The sequence below is a fragment of the Sinocyclocheilus rhinocerous genome, unplaced genomic scaffold (genome assembly GCF_001515625.1).
Source record: "Sinocyclocheilus rhinocerous isolate Xijiao unplaced genomic scaffold, SAMN03320098_v1.1 scaffold3972, whole genome shotgun sequence".
NCBI lineage: Eukaryota > Metazoa > Chordata > Actinopteri > Cypriniformes > Cyprinidae > Sinocyclocheilus > Sinocyclocheilus rhinocerous.
In genome coordinates this window covers 104,981-129,717 of record NW_015635644.1, presented here as the reverse complement: position 1 = coordinate 129,717, position 24,737 = coordinate 104,981, and the positions used below count along the sequence as shown (strand labels likewise).

At 35.0% G+C, this 24,737-nt stretch overlaps 1 protein-coding gene across 1 annotated transcript; it reads right to left on the bottom strand.

The window, feature by feature from the left end:
* Nucleotides 1-241: 241 nt before the first annotated feature.
* Nucleotides 242-24,557, bottom strand: LOC107747386 (rap1 GTPase-GDP dissociation stimulator 1-like; the record flags this gene model as incomplete). The annotated part of the gene is made up of 6 exons (XM_016561852.1): nucleotides 24,197-24,557; nucleotides 18,474-18,584; nucleotides 16,682-16,804; nucleotides 11,464-11,589; nucleotides 7,798-7,944; nucleotides 242-370 (listed from the first exon to the last, which is right to left on the bottom strand). Coding segments are annotated over exons 1-6 (640 nt in total), but the record flags the coding sequence as incomplete, so codon positions are not given.
* Between the last annotated feature and the right edge of the window lie 180 nt (nucleotides 24,558-24,737).

The following is a 24,737-nucleotide window of genomic DNA, read 5'->3' as shown; positions in this document are numbered from 1 at the left end:
ATGATCTTTAAAAAAGCATCATATGACCCCTTTAAAAAAGAAAAATGAAAATAAAATAAGACTTATTTTAGGTGAATATAGTTATACTGTTATTCTATTAGTTATAGATAACTGAGAACCATAACAAACATTTTCATGCTTGAAATAAAATAAACATTAACTGAAATCAGATAATATATTTTAATATATGAAAATCTGGATATGTAGTAGGCAGTGTGACTGAATCGAATCGGTAACTCACCAAGCTCTGCCAGGTTGCCAAAGGCAATGAGGCACATCTCGGTGAGCGCTGTGTTTTGAGAATGAACTCCCAGCAGTCTGACCAGTGTTGGGATCACACCCATGCTGATCAGCTGAGCCTGCAGCGAGTCTAGAAAGGAAAGACAAAACGGGAGATTCTCTTTATTCTGGTTCATGCAGATCTTTTTCAGACAACATAGATAATAGTCATTTACATTAATGGTTAAGTATTACGTATTCATCATTCTTCTGGCAATTACATTGCAATAAAGTGAGTTTATCCAAACATAATTTTTATACTTTATATACATCATTTTTTTATAGAGTTAAAAAATACTTCATACTTCAATATCAAATGTCACAGACAAAAATGTGATTTTTACAATGAATAAAACTGTGTTAGCTTGCTATCCTCCACCACTGTCATCAAAAATAAGTTTGTATCAGTGTTGTTATCGATAACTACAAGTGAAACTAAAACTATTAAACATCATTTTGGTAAATTAAATAAAGATTACATAAAATATTAATATTAAAAAAACAGCAAAATGAAAACACAAACGAAAATGAGAAATTAACTCAAATATGGTACATTTAGTAAATTACTAAAACTAAAATGAATTAAAGCTATATAGATTTTTTTTAATTAACTAATTTAAAAAAATGACAAAAGCACATAAAATTGCTAAAATTAAAATTAAAACTAAAAAAATTTTAAAAATCAAGCTAATTCAAAATGTTTAATGAACTAATTCACTGATATCCACTCAGAGCTTAAGGTGTAGTTGTTTTCCAAAATACATTACTTTTTTTTTTAAATTAGCACTCATCAAATTTTCTTTTTTTAAATGTACATGATTTAATTTCTTCAGCAAGCCTTCTAAAACTACATTATGTAAAATAGGCTTTCAAATGAAAGTCAAAAATTAATCACTTGTTATGAGTGATTTCAACATTGTTTCTATCATGCAATGCCTGAAAACAGGCTGCAGGCTGAAAGAGCTAATTTACCAGCTCAAATACAGACCGTACATAAAATGCAGCCACATTATATATTGCTCTGAGATTTCATTTTTGTAAAGTACTTTGCTGAGACTAGCACAGAAAATATAGTCCTGACCTGAAAATGTGAAAGATAAATCAAGACCACAGTGGAGCAAAGTACTGCTTAGCCACACATTTCATGTACATACACGGGCCCTTCACCCCTGAAAATACTGGGTTCAACCACACTTGTTTTCCAGCAGAAATATCCAAATGTCTTAAGAATTAAGCTTGCATCAAATTTTTATATCATTTATAGAGAATATCTTATTTGTAATTTTTGACAGACATCAACACATACATCACCAGGGCGATATATTGGCTGATATTTGGCCTTTTTAAATTATCAGCATCGCCCTATAAGTTTGGCTGATAAATGTTGGAAGCAGTTTTTTTATTTTGGCAGCAGATATTTTGACTACGAGTACACGAACATAAACTCTAGAGCTGCTCTGAGAGTCACTTCATGAGCATTTTACAGTTTCTTTTGAGAAAAACTATCATCATATCAAACAGAAACTTAAAGGTCTTCATAGCAACCCATCAAAATAAAAGTTCGGGTTAACTTGAAGAAACTGTGACAGAAATATATTACTTATTACTACTACTAATAAAATTATTATTAAAACATTATTTTTAAGGAATATTTACCAGAATTTATTTAGTAGAACATGGTAAATGCACAACACAGTATTTCTGAAAAAAAGATAAATAAATAAAATAATAATATATATTTTTTAATAAAAATCAATTAATTAGAGATGCTTTTGATTATTACAATTTAATAATTATAATAATAATAATAATAATAATAATAAAGTTTAATTTATATAGCGCCTTTAAAGAAACCATTAATATGGAATCCAGAAAATTTAAACATTTAACAGGGACTTAAAATACTTTTTTTGTTAAAATTTAATAAAATGCTGTTAAATTGTGTAAGTTTCATGATTTTAATTAATTAGACATGCTTTTTGATTAATACAATTTAATTTAACCATTAAAACGGAGTCTAGAAAAATTTTAACGGAAAATAACAGAAACCAGAAAAATTTAAATGGAAAAAATGGAATTTGGGGGAAAAAAACCCATTTCATAGTGCCTTATATGCTGCACTATATACAATTTGCCACTTTGTCATCTGTCACTGTGTACTGTAAAGTAAAATTACTGTTACATGGACTTTATTTCAGAAAATGTAAAAAAAAAAAAAAATTTGGCTGAAAACTACTTTTTTTTATATCCGCTTTTAACACTTTTTTTTTTTCTCTCTAAGATGTCGGTATATATGCTGCACTATATACAATTTGCCACTTTGTCATCTTTCACTGTGTACTGTAAAGTAAAATTACTGTTACATGGACTTTATTTCAGAAAATGTAAAAAAAAAAAACAATATTGGCTGACAACTACTTATTTTAATATCGGCTTTAATCACTTTATTTATTGCTCTCTAAGATATCGGTATAGGCCATTAAAAAAATCAATATCGAATCAATAGCCATTCACACAGAACGCATATTCAGCGCATTTTTTAGACAGACAAATATGACTGCTGCTCTCACATCTCACACAAGAGATGTATAGAAAGCCATGCAAAGGTAAAACAGTTTAAACTTTTAGAAAACGCGTCACGAATTTGTGTTTTAAAGGCAATCTGTGTGATGGGCGATTCGGCTCTTTGTATTAAGCAATGCATAAATACATGATGCTGTTTTGTTCATAATTGTTTATGCAATTTACGAAATAATGTTTGATTATATGAGTTCATTTAAATGTAATGCACGTTTTTCTTTTTATAGACAGTTATTTCCTTTGCGTTGGCAATTTAATGCGCTGCATTATTTTGCTCATTGCGCCCTCCTGTGGCCTCGGGAGACGAGCCAAAAGTTTCCTTCAGACCTATTTAATCTGCATATAAAACATTATTTTATTAACATATTTGTTTAATTTTCATTTTGCGTTTGACTGTTAAAACAAAAAATATTTGTTGGCTCAGCCCTAGTATAGGCCATAAAAAAAATCAATATTGGGTGACAACTACTTATTGTAATATTGTTTTTTATCGCCCATTAGTCACCCTGCTCTCTAAGAAATCAGTATAGGCCATAAAAAAAAAATCGATATCGGTTGACAACTACTTATTTTAATATCCGCTTTATATCGCCCATCGGCAACCCTGATCTCTAAAATATCGCTATCAGCCATTAAGAAAAATCATTATCAGTCGACCACTACTTATTTTTAGTAGTCGACCTATATGGGTTTTTTGACAGCCGATGCCGATGCCGATGCCGATATCTTGGAAAGCAAGGTAGCCGATGGCCGATATAAAGCCGATATAATTTTATTTATATTTAAGAAATTTGAAATAATTTGAAAATGGATTAAAAATAATTGTGTAAATTAAACATACTTATACTTTAGAAGACAAAGCATTTTTCACAAATAAATAAATATTTAATAAAAATTGAATTAAAAAGGAAGTAAACACTAACACTGTAACCAACAGCGCACTCAGTATTGAGTTTGTGTGCATTGGGAATCTTTTTTTTTTTTTTCTTCAAATAAAGCCATGGTAACACTTATTTTACATACAGCACGCAATGAAAATTGAATATGACAACCAACAGCGCACTCAGTATTGAGTTTGTGTGCATTGGGAATCTTTTTTTTTTTTTTCTTCAAATAAAGCCATGGTAACACTTATTTTACATACAGCACGCAATGAAAATGACATGAATATGACAGTGGGCAAATGCATAAAGTGCAGCATAATATGAAATCACTAGTTTAAAGTTTGTCGATCCTGCGTCTCTAGTCAAGCAGAACTCTCCTTCTGTCAGCATTCAATTCATCTGGGAAGGTTTTGTTGATTGGGAATCTTTTTTTTTTTTTTCTTCAAATAAAGCCATGGTAACACTTATTTTACATACAGCACGCAATGAAAATGACATGAATATGACAGTGGGCAAATGCATAAAGTGCAGCATAATGTGAAATCACTAGTTTAAAGTTTGTCGATCCTGCGTCTCTAGTCAAGCAGAACTCTCCTTCTGTCAGTATTCAATTCACACAGACCGACCGTCACGCAGAGAACACGCGATCATGCAGGATACAAATGCACACTTCACAAGATCTCAACTAGATTCGACTAAGTCTGCAAGGTTTGTGAGATTAAATGTTCATTAGTCATTCAAAGATTTGTTTAAATTATATAAATGCGTATTTGCTGAATGCTGACGGCAAACGAGAAAGTATTATAATGTTTGCCTTTCTATTACTAATAATATTAAAGCAATTGTTATAATACTTTTTTGTATATATATTTTTTTATTTGTATATAATTCCTTTGTTTAACAGTTCTATCTGATTACTATATAGACTTCTATCCATATTAGACAGAATTGAACGACGACAGCGAACAAGAGGGAGAATGTGAGCGGTGTGTTCTCAGGCGCAATAAAAGTCAAAATAAAAGTCCCGCCTTGAACACATCGGCCAAACAGAAAAACTTATCGGCCAATGCCGATATTTGAAAAATTCCAAATATCGGCCGATATATCGGTCGACCACTACTTATTTTAATCTTAAAGCTCACTAAATGTATCATTTTATGACTTGTTTATGTTTAATGACAATAATATTTTGCAATGCTGTACAATTAAGCCCTTAAATACCCAGTTAAAAGATGTTTCAGTTTGTCTAGAAATATCTCAATGACACACCACGATGTGGGCGGCACCGGCACACATCTGGTGCCATTAATTTGTCAGGAAGCAGATGTTGATCAGTAAATTCAATGAAGCAAAGAGGAGACGGCAGCTGAGACAGCAGAGAGCTGTGTTAAAGAAGACGGCCCAGGCAGAGGAAAACATCCACAGTTGAAAAAGGAGAAAATGTTATTGAGTATGAGAGACCATGGAAGCAGAGTTTAGTACAAAAAATTGTACAAAACACATTTATGCAACAGAAGTCCCTTCATCACATTTAATAACCAGTTGACAGTCCAAAATGCTTCTTCCCTAATACAAAATTGCTTGTTATTTGCTTTATCGACCACAGAAGCTTTGCTGGTCTGAGCAAGAGGAGCATTTGAGCAACAGCTATTGGCTAAATGTATCAAATGAGAAAACACAACATAACAAACCTTGGCAGAACTGGATGTTTGCCAGAAATCATAGAGGAACTCTTGCCAGTAACCCAAGCCCAAATCACGTCAAGGAAATGTCAACCGGGGACCTGCAGATCTCACTGATGGAGAATGAGTCACGTTTCCTAAAAGAACTGTGAAGTATCTGCATCTCATCTGAAGCTCATTTAAGATTTAAATGCTTAGGTGCTTTAATTTCCAGTAAAGCGGAGAGCTATAAACACTGACAGTTTACAAACAGCAAAACTCGGCCATTACAAAACTCGATTATACTGAATAACTAGTGACTTTACTCTTTACGATATAAATAATACATAAACACATGCAATTAAAAGGATAATCCCTTCCCTGGATGCTGAGTGGTCAATATTAAAGAATATTATTTTAAAGAATTATTTCCGTAATAATTACTCTTTTTAAAAGTATGATAAAGTGTGCTTCTTCTTCACAAAGGAATGAATCAGCAATGAAAGGCATTACGGTTCAGAAAGTATTTTGGTTGCAGATATACATTGAAAAGCAGACAAAAAAAAGTAACATCTGACCAGGCATGTACAGTGAAAGATGTACATAAAAAAGCTCCAAAATGATTAGCTTATGTGATTAGATGAGTCATTTATCTTGGTGGCTTAGTAAACATGATGACAGGCTTTAAGTTAAAACAGATACACTTTGCAAGGAACACCAATCTGTTACAAGACACAACATTTGAGAGAAAGAGAGATGAGGAAAAGAAAAAGACTGGTTCAAAACAGCGTGAGGATGATATTCAGCAATAATAAGCAGCCCACTGGCTGTTCTCTTCCATTAAAATCATATCTCACCATTCATTTTCATCAGGAAACCGAAACCGCCTGACCTAAATTTGTTGATTTGCACTAGCCTCTGGATGCGAAGTGTAATAGATCGAAAAAAGCTATTACCATTTCAAGCCTTGCCAACAAACAGGGATGAGGGAAGCAGGGCTTAGCCTGTCCATCAATTATTCAAGGCTGGAACAGAGTAATATCGCGTCCATATCTCAGGCTTTGCGATTAGGAAATCGCAACGTCTCAAATCGCGATTTCGATTCGATTTCGATTAATCGCACAGCCCTACTGCATTCCCTTAAATATTAAACAATGCACTGCACTGCCGAATAGAACAAGGCCAGAGCCTTGTGTAACCTCCTGGGCATGCATTTTACAAGTGATACGGACACTGAAAAGGTATGATGTGTCCCAAATACATATCTCAGGTGAACTATTCTTTTAAATGTTAAGCGTGTCATTTTTTCAACGTTAAAATCCGAGTTTAATATGCAGAGCCAATTAAAACATTGCTCTGATTGTTTATGCAGTCCAAAAAAAGAGATAATCGGTGGAAAGCATTACGTTAACATTTCCACTAATCTCAATGGCAGTTGCTCGGCTGGAGCATTCAGCTCTGGAAGTAGACAACCTGCATGTTGGATTCTTTGATTAAAGGGAATTTTTAAGCCAATCCCCAGTAAAATTACATCACGTCATTGAATGATTGATCACAAAAAAGTGCAGAGTGACCATTTTAAAATTGTGTTTTATTTATGCATATAATTTCTTTTGTTTTCTTTTTTTTTTCAGAATACACAGCTACTTTTGTGGGGGGGTTTGGTTTTTTTGGTAGTTTTGGATTTTGTTTTCCCTTAATAATAAAAACCTTCATTTAAAAACTGCATGTTGTGTTCACTTGTGTTATCTTTTACTAATATTTAAATTTGTTTGATGATCTGAAACATTAAAGTGTGACAAACATGCAAAAAAATAAGAAATCAGGAAGGGGGCCAACACTTTTTCACACCACTGTAAACCCCCCACTGTTAACCACTGTAAACGTAATCGGTCCGTGGTGTAAAAAAGGTTGGAGACCCCTGCTTTAAACTATGACTTGCTCTTGGAGCTCACAATCAGACTTTTTTTACTAAATGACAGTGAACAGGAGAGGAAGAAATATTTATTTATTTTTTTTCTGCTACTGCATGTAACAAAATGTAACATTATTATTTATTATGGATAATTAAATTAAAAATAATTTAGCAAACCTATCATGTCAAATCAGTGAAAGACATTAGATTCAGAATACATAGGAGAAGTTAAACAACACATAGGCTTTCTTAGAGTGGTCCCCTACAGATATTACCGTTAATGTTCAACTGTGAGGAAATACTGTAGTCAGACTCAAATTAAAACACAACTGAAATGTTTTATAGACAATGAAATGAAAAGTTGCCTTATCTACGTAGAACTGATTAACACATTAATAATTTAGAGAACATCTCAGACTATACCAATAAGGGACCATTCAAAAATATTGCCTTCTTGGTTTGGGGGATCGGTCATTACCATTATCATTGCTATAGTTCATCAGCATGCCACAAAAGACAGTCAAGAGCTTCCCGGTGGCCGGGTCAGTGCTTTCGGCCAGAGACTTAATGTGCTCGGCAACTATCTGAGCACCGCCCGCTGCGTCAACTGCACTTCTGCCCTCATCTGCAAAACAAAGAGGTCACATAAAAAAGAAATAAACAATAAAAAAGGCAACAAATGACACAAAGAAACAGCAACCTGGAACAGAATGACACAAAAGAGGATGCTAAAGGAATAGTTGGACAGGTTGGGACATCCATGAATGCATCCTTATGGAATGTAATATGACAACTGATAACGTTACATGGAGAACGCAAGAAAATAACCATTTTGAGATAAAAGAAGAGCAAATGAGATTAAAAATGGTCTGCTGAAAATGCACATTACTCCAGCACTGGATTTGTTTACAGCTGTCAAGTTGACATGAGGTATAGACGTAACTAAAGGCAAAAGCAGAGACCAGAAGTGCAGCAGAAGCACAGCATACTGAATCCAGACTGCAGCAGAATCACTAACAAGGGAAGGTGTTTAAAGACCCACAGAGATGCCGAGGTCCGGCGGAGTCCAGCATTATTTACACACAGAGCATCAAAGTCAAGAGCGTGACAAGAGCTTGAGTCTTCTGTCAGCTACAGCTAATAAAAGATCGAAATTATGAGTACTCATATTTAATGACAAAAGATTTTAAAACAATATGAAATGGCAAATGCAACCTATTTTACTTTTGATGCATTTAGAGAAAAAGCAAATGTAGGGTGGGGCTTGACATTACACACAAAAACACAACAGTAGCATCCGGAAAAGTTCAAATGGTATGGTGTGGTGATATTAGATAAAACCAAAAATCATTTTTAGAGGTAACTGTGCAGTAAGATATCACATTTTAATAACATTTTTGGAAAATGTGCATAGATGATGCAACACTCCTACGGGATCAACTGCTGGCCAAGGTTGGACAACATCAATAACCACAAAAAAAAAAAAAAGATTTGAAAAGCACCAAAATCATCAAGAAATTATGTAATAATAAAAAAGTACATGAACAAGTTATTGGGCATTAAAACCTCCACAAGAAGCCATTATTTACATCACTTACTCTGAAAATGTAAACATTCAGAGTATTTAATCTTTTTTGTCTGGTTGGTTTATGGATATCTGTAAAAATAATAATAATAATAATTCAATTTTTAGAAAATGTGAGCTGCTTCACAGTGTTATTATTGTTAACAAAAACTAATAAACAAACAAACAAACATACATACATGAAAGAATAATAAAATAAAATATTAGATGAAAATCTTAAACTTAAATAAAAATTTGAAATGTAGCCTTGGCAAACTGAAAATTAACAAATAAATAAATAAAACGAATAAAAATAAATTAATGCTAAATAGAAATATATTTTAAAAAATAATAGAAATGACAAGCACATAACTAAATTACTAAACCTTCAACTAAAAATAAAATGAAAACTGTAAATATAAAAGAGCTAATTCACCATAAATAAATACTTTAACAGTATATAAATAATATTAAAATAAGACTGCTGATTGCCGGTGGAAAACTCAGTGTCATAATATCACAACGTTGTGGATGTTTTTAGCATACTGCGATGTTGTTGCTGGGTTGTTGCTTACTGGCCCAAGTCAAAAAATTAAATAAAAAGCCCATCCTCAAGTCTCCTACCCTACACTTCACTGTCCTACTTTACAACATGTTTTGACTACATAAATAAAAGTGATTCATGAATCATGAATCTGAGATTCATTCCCGTACACAGCACTTTACTTCCATTTTTAGTCATACTTGTCACAGAAACAAAATACCGTCTTAACCTACACTAGCGATTTATATTTAAGCTATGTCTAGTTACGTTTTCCAGTAAGCTCTGTGAACAGATGAGGGTGTTTGTGTGTCAGATATGAGTCAGCTTAGCTGGTATGAACAATGTTTCAGGTTTGTTTACACTGATGCTTGCCCATGCAGAGTCAGGAAGACAGAAAGTGATTTAAATGCAACAAAACAAAGTAAAAGATTGGCTTCTTTGATTGTTTTTTTTGTGTGTCTCTCTGTTAGTAAATCAACTCTATGTATTTGGAAATTTAACAGTATCACTTATTACTTAATTGCTAGCAATTCATATCAATTTCTAATTAGACAACATTTGCACAGTGTAAATAGCTTAATCAATATGTAGAAATGTATTGTATTGTATAGAAATGTAATGTATTGAAATGTATTGACTGAGCATAGGCCAGTTTCCAAACCTTTTTGTCTTATTTAACCCTATACAGGCACCCCTTTATCAACACTAAGGCAGAAATGCGTTCCTTTTTAACTCATATTACACTTAATTTCACTGAGCATCATCTCTTTATCTTTTATAGGTTTAAGTAGCCACAGATGGGAATCACTGGATTCAATAAATCTGCAGAAAAATTGAAAAAAAAAAAATGTGTCCTCATATTTCCATCAGGCAAAATCACTCGACTCAGCTGTGATCCTGAAAGCTGCTCGACGGCCACGCTCAGACGCACTCTTGGGAACGACACTCTTCCCGTTCTTCATCCAGACAAAGCTCTTTTCATTTCCCTAAACTCTACTCGTCCCAAAGGTTTAAGACTCTACAACATACAGTATGTCAATACGGATCACACCACCGGCAAATAAAGCAAAGCACATTACTGCCATAAAATATTTGTGCGCTCTCTCAACAACGAAAGGAGAAAATGTGGTATAATTTCAATTACCAACCACTGCTAGTTCATCAATATGGTTCATGTACAAAACAATTACCAATGGACTAGTTAATTACTGATGCAAAAGTGTGCATGAATTCAATAATTCAATGGTCTAGAGTAGGGATGCACGATATTATCTGACCGATATGGGAATCGGCCGATAATGGCTTTAAATGTACATATCGGCATTGGCCGATATGAAAAAAATATGCCTATATGTCTTGCCGATAAGAGGAATACGTTAACTCATATGTGCTCAGGGTGTGCTAGCGATTAGATCACCTCAGAAGTGTAACTCATTCTGGAAGCAAAGTTTTGCCTGAATGGCAATTAGATTCACTGATTTAGATCGCTGCATTTAAACTGAGAAAGCAGGTACAGAATGACGCGTTCAGTGTATGATAGAGTAAACAGTAATAGCATGCAGCAGCTTCCCCCGGGTCCTAATGCCCGTTCGGTAAGGAGAATATATCGGTATCGGCATCGGCTATTGGTCAAAATGAGTTGTAAAAATATCGGCATATCGGATATCGGCAAAAATCCAATATCATGCATCCCTAGTATAGAGTCAATTATACCACTCACACCACAATCACGTAACATCTTATAATACTTTGGGACGTCTGTCAACCAATCAGAATCAAGAATTCAGCAATGGTATAAGCTCTTGTACAATTACCACTGGAAACCATGTTTGAAATGAAAAAGTGCAGGAAAAGTTCAGGTAGACATCTAAAAGCAAGCTTCTAGCTCAACTATCAGCTGCACTGCCTGCCTCATGTCACTCATTCAGACATCTGTAGCAGCAGTTCTACTTCAAATCATCCAAGAGACTCTGAAATATCTCACAGTAGATGCGGCGGGGCTGGGAAAGGCAGAGGGAGTGATAATGTGCACTTACGGCTGTCGTAGCAGATGTTGCCGAGGGCTCGTCCCGTCTGGAGCAGTATTTCCTGGTCCTTAGAGTTTAGCAGCTGAACCAGGGGAGGAATGAGTCCTGCTTCCACACACAGGCTCCTCATTAATTCTGCAGAGAAGCGCAACGACTTCAGCTCAATAAAACTTTATCAGATAAATACTTGCTGATTTAAATTCAAGCTTGTGCAGTAGATATCTGCATGGTCGAGTCAACCAGTGCTCTTTATGCATGTCTAAATCATGACTACACAAACCATCCCTAGTCGAAGGATGTACAAGACTGTTAATAGAAATTTCTCATCTAAACACCCTGTATTGTTATAAAAATATGCAGAACCCCATCAAAACCGATACCGATACTTCTAAACTGAACTTTTAAATTAAGAAATGTTTTAAATTATTAAATTACTAAGAGTAAAATGGGTAATGATTCCCACTTAACTTTATATTTGAAATGCATTTTAACATTCAATATGCTTTAATTGCAACTTATTAGCTTATATTTTTGTTTACGCATGGTTAAAATATGTTTACTGTAATGGTAACCATGGAAATCTACAAATACTATAGATGAACTACGGTAAAACATTGGTTCATTTTCATAAGGGACTGCCACTGAAAGGCTGTTGCATGCATAAAATGCAACCTTTTTATTCTGGCAGACATTGTATGATTTATATTAACATTACAGAATAGAACATGATCAATATGAACTTTTAACGTTCAATTTAAATAAATGTAATTGCACAAACTATGTAGGCTACAATTTCAATTTCTTTATTGTGAAATAACTCAAACATATATGTTTTTGCTGTCCTCTGATAAGCATTGTTCTGGGCTGCCGTTCCCAAAAGCATCAATGGTTTCTTTTGATACTTTTGGGAAGCGCAGTCCTGTTTGAATGCACTCAAAAGTGAGCAAACGCTCTCTGTGATTGATTGGTTCTGTCTTGCAACATTTGCATGTGTTCAGATGAGCAGGAAAACGGTTCTATTCTACACAATTATTCGCTAACATAGGTTATTCGCCCAATTCAATACATATTGTACGCATTACATTTTTTTGTTAAATAAACAAAATCACTGGTAAAAAAACACACCTTAGTATCGATATTTTTTTATTTATACTTTTTTGACTTTATTATCCCGCTTAGGGAAATTCTTCTTCACAGCATCATTCCATTCCACAAACAGTGTCACCATGACACAACATCAAGTCATAAGTATTACACATCTTGATGTCAAGACTACATTAACAAAGTCCGCTTTATATCAATGTCCGCATCCTGGCCTATTCAGCGAGGCCTTTTGTTCAGGGCCACTATAACAGCAGGAATCAGGCTTTTCCCGAAGCGAGCCCTTCTGCACCTTAGCACCCTGTATCTACGTCCTGAAGGGAGTGGGGTGAGGTACCAATTTAATAGGTGTGTAATGTCCTGCTCAACTGAAGTCGGCATTCGTGTAATGGCCCTGTTATTTAATTCTGTCAGGTTTGGTGTGGGAAGACCCATTATTTTGGAAGCTGTGGTAGTTATACGTACGAGTTTGGCCTTATTCTTAACAGATAGCATGCCAAAGAAACATGTGGAGCAATATAGAAGAATAGATTGAATCATGCTCTGATATTTGAGTATCCATACTTTTGATACTCGCATCAGGATCGATACGGCCATCCCTAGTCAGAACAGCGATCGTGGAAGAGAAAACACAAGCAGACAGAGCTGGAAGCAGCTAATGCTCCTCCGTATTTACAACACTGTTCCAAAACAGTTCAAACCAAATATTTGTGCGTGTGCAACGCATTTCATTACACCAAATACACAAAATAATGTTATTTTTTAGCAACATCATATGACCCCTTTAAAAGGAAAACGCACTAGTGTAAACGTAATCTAAAAGATGTGGAAACTGAAAACGTTTTAACTTTATTAAAACTATTTGCACTGATTTATTGTGTTGGTTACATTTTGTTCCTTTGTGCAGTGGCTCAGGAGATGAGTTTTTGAGTCTGTAAAAACGTCAAAAAAAATTGAATCAATTTTTTTTGAGGTAATGTAATCTTGATAAAAATGGATTTCATAAAATTGGTATCGAAAAAAGTATAGTTCAGGAACCGGTATCAGTATCAATATTGAAAATTTTGGAACGATACCCAGCCCTAATCATAGTAACAGCGCAGTAAACCATACTGTAGCAAAAGCATCACTGAAATCCTAAAATGTATCTTTAGAAAGTCCTCAAGACTTCGCAGATGTTCCCCGAGGAACGCTGACAGCTGAATACCAGCGGGAGCTGCCAGAGATCTGGCACATCAGCAGGCCACTGTCATTAGCTACCTAGCAAACTGCTAAAAGGCCATTCATTATTTTAACCTTTTTATCTCAGGCACTCTCCATACACTTCCAAACCCCAGCTCTATCTGTCTTAAGTGCACGTTAAAGAAACACTTGTGTAATTAGACTAAAAGCTTTAGGTGAAGAAGCACACTGACTGCAGGTTGATGTGCTAGATTTTGGGCATGATTTAGTAATTGCCGTTTTTCTCCAGGCTTATTTTCTTTGAAAATACCACACCAGCCTGGTAAATATTTAATAAACATTAATTAAATCAAATAAAAAATATAAAAAAAACAAATGTATATTTTTAAAACCAGTGATCAGGGAGACTAATTAGGCTCATCATACAACACAGAATTACATGCTGCGCTGGTGTGTTCGCACAATAAATTTAACTGCTGATCTGCTGATGCATAAACAAGGCAACCTATCTGAAGACGAAATCTGAAATTACATCTACAAAGCAAAGTGGATAAATACATTTTCAGTACCGTGATATATCGCATTACCGAATACCGGCACAAGTCTAAGCTCCACACAGAAAGCTCTCCTGTACTCTAGTTTATTCTGCCAAGCTGTTATTCAACCCTGCTAACATCACATCTGTGATTGGATTTTGAAAAAGAAAGACATCCAAAGAGAATATCGTTGCTAAAAACACTCAAAACTGGCAAATGGTGCACTCATAATAGCAAAATGCATTAGAAATCTTATAAATATTGTTGTTATGATATAATATAAATATAAAAAATGGAATCTCAAACACGCATTTACCATATTTGATCACATTATTACCGAATGAAATCGGTTGATCATATTAAAGGACTTGAATTAAACCACTCGATTCATACGGATTCTTTTTATGATGTCTTTATGTACTTTTTGAAGCTTGAAAATGTTAATTACCTAGACTTTCAGTGGGTGGACGGAATATTAGAAACGTCTTCATTTGTGTTTTGAATATGAATGAAAGTCTTATAGGTTTGAAACGACACGAGGGTGAGTATAGATGACTGAATTTAGATTTTTGGGTGAACCATCCTTTTAATATATCACAAAATATTTTACAGACAGTGTAATCAGATTGAAATCAGGACCTCAAAAGCAAAACATGAATAAAATTGATAATAAAAATAAATACTTTTACATTCAAATCACGTTATGCAAGTAATGCATGTTTTTTTTAATGAGAAAACTTACAGGCAATTAATATTGCAACATTTATATTTTAAATATATATTTACGTTTTTAAATATATATATATATATATATTTTTTTTTTTGCACAGCATGCATGTACAGCATACATTCACTGATAAATGAGAGCAATAATTGACATTAACTTTCAAAAAATTTTTAGATGCAGCCCTAGTCTTAATTGTGATAATTACATTTCAAAATTACATTTTATTTTAAGTAGAACAGAAGTGTTTACTGCAGTTAGAAATATTCATTTTCTCATATAGTATTGCATATTCTCAGGACTGCATCATGCGTAGTGTGGTGTGTTTATAAGTTAACTCAGTTTTAATCTGTCTGTTTTGCGATCGACTGGTTCTGCTGAACTGATCTTATAGCTTACATGCGAGCCTATAATTTCCTTCACGCTGTCAATAGCAGTAATAATGACACGAATGAACGGCCACAGACTCGACTGCAGCGTCAGTGAAACTGGGGGAGAAGAAGCAGAGAATAGCAGAGACAAACAAACAGACCCGAGTGGCAAAACAGGTTTATTTTATTATTTAAAACCGGTTTCTATGAACAATGATAATATAGAGCTGTACTAAGGCTAGTCAAAATGAACACAGTATATTAATGCTCTGAACTCACAGAAATGAAGACACTGATTATTATAATGCCAGTGATTTTTATTACCTCAATCTCAGGGGGGGTTTTTTTTTCATTAAAAAATGTATCTCTAGAGCAGTGTTTCCCAACCGGGGTGCCGTGTAAAAACTCCTTTTTTAATATTTTTAAATTGCTAAAATGTTCAAAAAGCATAAAATATCTGTATGACATTATATTCTGCAGTTCTTCCCTGTTGTACCGAATATCTATACTTTTCAAATTATCATATCGAAGTTAGAAATTCAAATATTGTGACAAAATTAATTTTGTAGGGTGCCACAAGTTTGTTAAAATTTCCAAAGGGTGCCGCGACTAAAAAAAGGTTGGGAAACACTGCTCTAGAGAACTGAACAGTACATTTGAGTGAGAAAATTTACAAAATCATGAACACACAAAATGTAGATTTCAGTTTCATCAGTAGCCTAAATAAATGGCATTTATTTTAGAAAGAAGGCCAGTGTTATTTTATTATCATTGAGATACTATTATAGTGTTTATTTATATTTTGAATTAGTTTTTATTTTTATATTTTCCATTTTCTCATCCACTTTTCTTTATTTAGTTAGTTTTAGTGATTTTTTGTGTTTTTGTCAGTTTTATTAGATTTTTTGTTTTGTTTTTATAAATATGTCTATGTAGTTAATTTTCATTTCAGTTTTAGTTATTTTAGTACATCAAGTTAAACCAAATTAAAATGAGAAATGCTGAAAGCTGAAATAAAATGTTTTCGTTTTTTTATATTTTATTTAAAGTAATTTAGAATTTTTTTTTTATGGTTTTAGTTTACTATAATAATCCTCAGTGGGTCTCCATGTTTAGATCACATGACCATTTTAATCCTATTCATTTTATACTGGAAACACCTCCTACTATCAGACACTTAATTCTTATGGAATAAATGAACCATTTCTACAATGCTACCGTTGACTTTTGCGTGACGCTGCATCCACACCACTAGGTGTCAGTAAGTCCAAAATGATGAAGGAAGCAACAACTGGCGATATAGGAACACTTACCATTTTTGGCCACCTCTGCGATGATGTTGGCTACTTTTGGTGTGCATGAGTTCTGCGCAGACAGAAGTGCAGGCAACATGGCAAGAACACCCATCTCCTGGATCTTTTCACTGGTCTCAACATCTGAAAACAGAGCCAGGCACATCAGTGAATTATATGATATTCAGAAAGGATCTCACCTGCGAACACAAAGGTTTCAGATTCAGGCACAGGTGGTACATTTAGTACTTATACAGGGTTCACTTTTTGAACAATGAATTTCCAGGACGCTCATGTCCTTTAAAATCGTTCATGACTACTAAAAAAGATCAGTGGGAAAGATTGTCATTTTAGATACCATCTTTGGAATTAATGCATCTACACAAGAATACCATAAATGTAGGGCTGCACGATTAATCGAATGCGATTGTCATGCGCATTTTGTTAAAAAAGCCGGTTCTGTAATCAGCAGGAAATCATCGTTTCTTCTGCGAGGCGTATTTGGAGTTTCAGCGCGAGAGTGCCCTCTGGCCTTTGGATGGAGATTTACTGCTGATCGCAGAACCGTGCTTCACTGAAAGATACGCATGACAATCGCAGCTTCTGTCGAATCGCGATCTCGATTCCATTTCGATTTATCGTGCAGTCCTACATAAATGTGCAAAGACTCTCAACCAGAAAAACTGCTGATAACACTGATGGTTTGTGGGGAGGTTTTACATAACCACATATAAAGAGCAAGAACTAGCTGCTGAAACTAGTACATTTTAAAGCACAACAAAACTAGAAACATGCTCTTATCCGCCTGGTAACAAAGTCATATTTACAATAGTTTTGTTATTGTTAACTAAAACTCAAAATAAATGTTTCCGTTAATTAAAATAACGCTGAAATAAAAACATTAGATATTAAAAACTTAAAAGAAAATGAGAAATTAACTGAAATAAAAGCTGAAGTATTTAAATTACTAAAACTGAAATACAATTAAAGAAAGTTAAAGAAAAAAAATAGAACTAATCAAAATGACAAAAGCACATAAAAAGACTAAAACTTGAACTTGAACTAAAATTAATTTAAAATGTTAAACAGTATATAATAATACTACAATTACACTGATTTACAAGGTTGATACAATAAGCAGAACTAAGGGTTGCAAGGTTAATGGCATAAAAACTTTAAGCATTTAAAATAAACTGAACATCCACAAGCAGAAGCATGAATTCCAATTCGTTTTCTGAGCTGCGTTTATGTAGTTGTGTTTATTACGTTTGAACAGACAGAAATACTGATCACAAAGCCTACACACTTCTTTTCTATTTATTTTTTTTAATCATTCATTGTTCCCTCCATTAATTTAATTGTAATTTTTTTTTTTTCCCAAAATGTTCTCTAACCTCACCCCCAAATGGTACATAAAACTTAATCAGACGGTCTCTTCCGGTCTAAATAGCCAAGAATAAGCTGGGGAGGATTCAAGTAATACTGCAGCATCCTGAAAACATCATTAGTGAAACAATAAGCTTGACCTTCCCATTGCATTTTAACTGACACTTTGTATTTATTTTATATTTCATTAAGTTTTCAGTTGGCTACATTTTTCTTAGCAACGTGACGCAGCAGAATAAAAAGTAACTGCAAGGTTTTTACCAACAAAATGGATTTAGTTCAATCCTGCATCCTTGAATAATCTGAATATAAGACATAAGAGGCCTAAGCTGTCCTTAAATCAAGGCACCTGCCCTCTTCAATCATTCTTTATTTCAGCTGATGCTGTAAGGAATGAGGAAAATGAACAGCTATATAAAAGACTTACTATTGTGGACCAAAGCTTTGAGCAGGCAGTCCAAGCAGCCCTCGACACTGTCTGAAGCGCCGTCTGCCGACGAGAGCTTCAGCGTCTTCAGGGCTTCGCTCAGGTTATCTGCTGATGGAAGAGAAATAATGAACAGCTTTATCTCTTAAATAGTTTACAACTGCACAAAATCATGAAAAGACAAAGAGCCTACTTTTATAAGGCAGTGTTCTCAATGAGCCCAAATCAATTACTGTACGCTCTCGGGGGTGGGGGAGTTGTACAAAAGCAGTCGCTGGGGTTGGTACCTTTGCAAAAAGTACACCTTTGTACCTTATTTACCACTAAAGAGTGAATACTGGTGCCTTAATGGTACATATTAGTACTAGAGCCCGACCGATATATCGTTTTGCCGATATTATCGGCCGATATGAGCCTGTTGCCGATATATCGGTATCGGCACATATGCCACCGATATGAAAATGTTTTTGACAGAACATATAACGCAGATAAAATGCTTGAAATGGTGTAATTACTTAGTTTGTCCATTGTTTGCTACTGGCGACCTGGATGAAACGCTTTTGAAGCTTAAGTCTATGGAAAACCATTGAAACTTTGAACGGCCATATCTCCTTAACGGCGCAGCGAACCCGCACCAAATTCGGGGGGATCCCTTCAGCTCGAGGAACCCTCTCGAACGCGAATCGAGTGTACGTCTAGAGGCCCGCTTTCGAATGAGACCCCCCCCCCGCGTCGATAGCCCCCGGGGTTCGGGAGTTACGGGCGGTTACATTCGCGGTCCGGCGCCGACCGATTTAGCGATCCCGGGGGGCTACTGACGCGCGGAGGGTGAAGGGATCCCCCGAATTTGGTGGAGAGTGATCATTGCAAAAAATGTGTTTATGTATATATATTCTGTTTATGTATATACTGTATTCTATATATAGTACCAGTCAAATGTATGGACACACGAATGGGAAAATGTCCAAACTTTTGACTGGTACTGTACTATAATATACACAAAGAATATCGGCCGATATATCGATATCGGCCTTTTTTTTTACTCCCTAATATCGGTATCGGCCCCAAAAAAACCATATCGGTCAGGCTCTAATTAGTACCTAAAGTGTACATATTATAACCTAAATGGCACATATTAATACTTTTTGAAAAGGTACCACCCCAGTGAAAGCCTATGGCTTTTATCGATGTGAAAATTCTACGACCTAAACTGTTTGCACACAATCTACTACATGCCTTCTGTCGCCTTATTGATAGTTCATACTTTTTAGCAAATAAAAGGCCTTTTGGAATCATTGTAAAAATGACCCCCTTCGGTTTGTGGTTCATGTGTCTTTTTGCTGTGAAATCTTTACTGATTTTGTTTTTTTATCGTAAACATAGGAATAGCTTTTATATTGTTAGTAATATTTCAAGATGAGCACTTACTGGACTGAAGCAACTTAGGTTTGCTTGATCATCTGTACATCAGTTTTTAGAAAATTAATGTAAAATGTGAGTACCAAATATGATCGTCAGGCTTTTTGAATGTTTATTTGTTCATTTCTCAGCCCCAAAATAAAAACTAGAGCTTTGATCATAAAATATCACCTAACTAACACATATTATTAGGAGATACAGAGTGACAATTGGCATTTAAATGCAATTTATGTAAGTACTTTATGTAAGTAGATCTCACTGATTTGCATTACAATCAAGTGATCAGAATTTCATCTTAATTTTTGGTCATATAAATATTAGAAACTGCACCAAATTGCTTATATTTGCTCAGTTTGGTGTTTTTCCTCAAGTATGAGCTCCATGTTCTCCTAGATCATACTTATATGAGCCATAAAAGGCTGATGAATATGAATCCCAACAAAAACCATATGCACATTTTTTTGTAGATTTATTTATTTATTATTTTTTTTATATTTTGTCTAATGGTTAAATAGACTGTTCCATTTTTTTTTATGTGAGTTTTCAGACCATTATTTTATGCTTTATAAGGTCTTGAAAAATGTTGCACATTATAATAGTTGTGTACAGTAATAAGGTCTGTCTAATAATGTGTACGCTTTTTCTCCAAGTTTCCTCCTTTTTGCCTTTACTTCATTAGGACAGTGCAAAGGCTGACAGTAAGCACTGAGAGGAACAGGGCCAGGACCTGATGTTGCTCAAAGCGCTACTCTCTCCTCAAGGCTATGACTCCAACATTACACATACTACATACACTCATATTGCTGATGCTTTAATCCAAAGTTTTCATGCATTCTCTGAGAACTGGACCCATGACCTTGGTGTTGCAGGCGCCATGCTCTATTGTCTGATTCACAGAAACATCTGTCATGTTTGGAAGCTCTTTTAATAGGTAGAAGAGCTCAACTAATAAGACAAGGGCAGAAAAGAAGCCAATTAAAGTGTGAATGGTGATTCTAGAACATACTTGTCACTGTAGGGATGTTAAAGCCAGTGAAGCCTTCGTTCCATTAACAAATCACGTCAAGATAAAAGCCAACGGAGACAATGAGTCAGATCTATCATCAAATCACCCGTCTACTTTATATTTAGGCTAGAAAAATGAAATAAAAGCACAAATTCCCAAGAACTTTCAGACTCAAATGAACTATATCATACTCCTGTATAAAGCATAACTACTACAACAATACTGATTAAACCAACTCTAATTTCCTTTTCTGCATAAATAAATAAAATTTGGTGCAATTTTCTACATAAGCTGGTTGTGTCTTCTTTCTGCTCGTTTGAATACCAAAAAAAGTGAATCTGAATGACAGAGTGTTCAAACTGCTAAAATTACTTGGTTTTCATATGTTCTACAGTACATTTAAATATAAAGGAAAAAACTGCAGTTGGGGTTACAGGATCCAGAAAAACACACTTTTGGTGTAAATGAATACGTTGCAATAGACCCTTCGCAGGGAGTTTGGTAGTCCAGATTAAAATGTAAAAAAAAGTTTGAAAATAAATAGCCTATTAAGTCTAAATATTTAAGTATTTGGCGCTGTGATGAACATCATAGCAAATACACAAATCTGAATGGCTGTTTAAATAATTTAAACATGATTCAGAAACAGGAAGTAGTGCAGCTGCTTTGTTTACAGGGTTTCCGGGGTAACGGCTGCATTTAAATGAATTATTATTATTATTATTATTATTTCTGCAGTTTAGGCCATCTGCTGTCAGAGAGTGAAAGTGCGCTTTCATCCAGAGCGTCTCTCACATGTTCCGCCATGTGCTTCTCGTACGCGCTTGTTTACATCAGAGTGCGCACGAGTCTTTCATGCAGCATACAGCAGTGTTGTGCATTTTGACCAGTTGATGGGAAAAATATTCTTAAAATGCATTCAAAATTCTGAATAATTTGTAATATATAATTATTGACTGTATTTAGAAGTGCCCACGATAACAATATCGTGCATATTCATTACCGTGATATATCGCATCACCGAATACCGGCACAAGTCTAATGTTCATTCATGTTTATTTTGTGCTATAATAACTAGTAAAGAGGAGATGATCGGTTCACGTGCCGCTTGAACTGTGGCACTACAGCGATCTGTTGTGAAGGGTCAATTACTATTAAACTCGGACAAAATAGTAGCACACAACCGAAATGAATTACTTTAATCTTGTTGTGCAATATTTTTAAATGCACAAAAGTTTTCTCATCTGTAATTTGCCATATTAAAGGGATCGTTCAAACAAAAATGAAAATTTTGCAATCATTTACTCACCCTCATGTTGTTTCAAACCTGTTTGAGTTTCTTTCTTCTGTGGAACACAAAAGAAGATCATTTGAAGAATGTTGGTAACCAAACAGTTGCTGGTCCCCATTGACTTCCATAATATGGAACAAATACTATGGAAGTCAATGGGTGCCAGCAACTGTTCAGCTATCAACATTCTTCAAAATATCTTCTTTGTTGTTTAACAGAAGAAAGAAATTTTTACAGGTTTGGAACAACATGAGGTGAGTAAATGATGACAAAATTTCCCCTTTTTAGTGAAATATCCATTTAAAAGGGTGGAATGTCTGTTTGACAATCAGGATTGCAGAAAAATGGGGTAAAGCAAATACAGCCATACGCAGATACTCTGGTTTGTAAAATATCTTTGCTGTTTCTCTTGTCTTGTCAGAACTGTAACTGCTGCCTTTTCACAGACTGAACATAAATTACATAAATTACATGAATAACATAAATTAAAAAAAATTAAAAAACAACATATGCAAGGATGAATAATTCACAATAAGATCAAAAACATGCATTTAGAAAACAGGTGAATAGGGTGATTAATCTCACTTTTTTTTTCAGCTCTATTTTAAAGTCGTCATGAAATCAGAATCGATCCTATTTATTTGCATGTTGCGTGTTACTGATCATATTATGAATTATTCATTCATGCATATTTTATACTTTTACTTTGTAACCTGTCCTGAAAATAAGATTTATACGATTTTTCAGCTGTTCAAAAACATCTAAATATATATAAGTCAATGGAACATTCTTTAAAATATCTTTTTCAAGAAAGGAAGCAAAAAAAAATTAAAAAACAACATATGCAAGGATGAATAATTCACAATAAGATCAAAAACATGCATTTAGAAAACAGGTGAACAGGGTGATTAATCTCACTTTTTTTTTCAGCTCTATTTTAAAGTCGTCATGAAATCAGAATCGATCCTATTTATTTGCATGTTGCGTGTTACTGATCATATTATGAATTATTCATTCATGCATATTTTATACTTTTACTTTGTAACCTGTCCTGAAAATAAGATTTATACGATTTTTCAGCTGTTCAAAAACATCTAAATATATAAGTCAATGGAACATTCTTTAAAATATCTTTTTCAAGAAAGAAAGCCATACAGATTTGTAATAGCATGAGGGTGAATTTTTGGTTTAAAAATCCCTTTAACGAAAGAAAATAAAATACTGTGTTTAAGCCCTAAAAACTTGCATAGATGACCCACGTAGCAGAATATCCAGTATATGGCATTAATAATAATAATATAAATGATAACATCAGTTAATAGGAACATATTTATGATTTTCTGTCTACTGTTGGAGTAAATAAGACAAAAAAAGGTTGAAAATCACTGCCCCGACACACACAGCAGCCGATCCCTCCATCAGAATATTCAGCGTATGTCTGCTCATATGTGACCTCCTTTTCTGCAGACTCACCATCTTACTGTTTCATGATCCAGATTGTTCATATCTGCATTTGAATCAACCTGCCATGCACATTCAGTTCAACACGCATTCACTGGCCGGCACAGCAAGATCTCCCGCTGTCTAGTTCACAAATTTGTGTCAAGTGTTACATCACAGGCTGTCAGCCACACAAGACTGGGATGCACTGGGGATGTCTAGGAAACATGAACTGTGATTCACTGCAGATTTAAATACTCATAAGCTGTTTTCAGGCACTGGTGATCATCTCACCAAAACCAGATGAATATAATTAGCCCAAAAATGAAGGATGCAGGATGATGAGCATGTGTGGTCCTGTTGTGCATTTGTGAATAATCCATGGCAACGTTACATCACAGCCTCTCTCTGAAGGATGGGCTCTCAAGAGTTGTCTGGTTGTGGCTCAAAACCATTAGTTACTGCCTGAGCTACTCTGACACACTCACTAGTGTGCATTTGTAAATATTAAAAACTGGTCATGAGGAGTTCAGGAATCTGCAAATCTTCATGTTTCGCTTTACTTACCCATCTGGCTAGTGTGTGTGAGTGTTAATAGTCCAAACGGGCTCCAAGTGTGCTCTCTGGAGGACTGAGTGTGCTGGTTATCTTCAGGCGGGTTCCGGATCGGTTTTGGTTCGCTTGTCAGACAGATATCCGGGCAAGGCCCACCTTAACCCACGCTGCTCCGGTGAAAACAGCCTCTACCGCTCGGGGGGAGATGCATACAACCGGGCGAGACCCCTCTGTGCTGATGTCGGGGATTACGTTATTTTATCCGAAGAGATGAGTGCTCTTGTGCATCAAAATAAAGCCAGAGGCACTTCAGATGCACTTCCTTCTAGTGAGCGAGCTGTCTGATTCTTCGCACAGCAGACGAGCGCGGCGAAGCCCCGCCTTCCTCTCACCTGATTGGTTCGTGGTCCGCACAGAGCGTTCTTGTCTCGACGCTGATTGGTAGGCTATGCTGTCGTTGAAACAGGCCACGCCCCTTGAGGATTTGCTCGAGTCTGATAGTCATGTTGCTCGTCTGACTCGTTTGCGCGAATCGGTTCTTCCAAACGGTTCG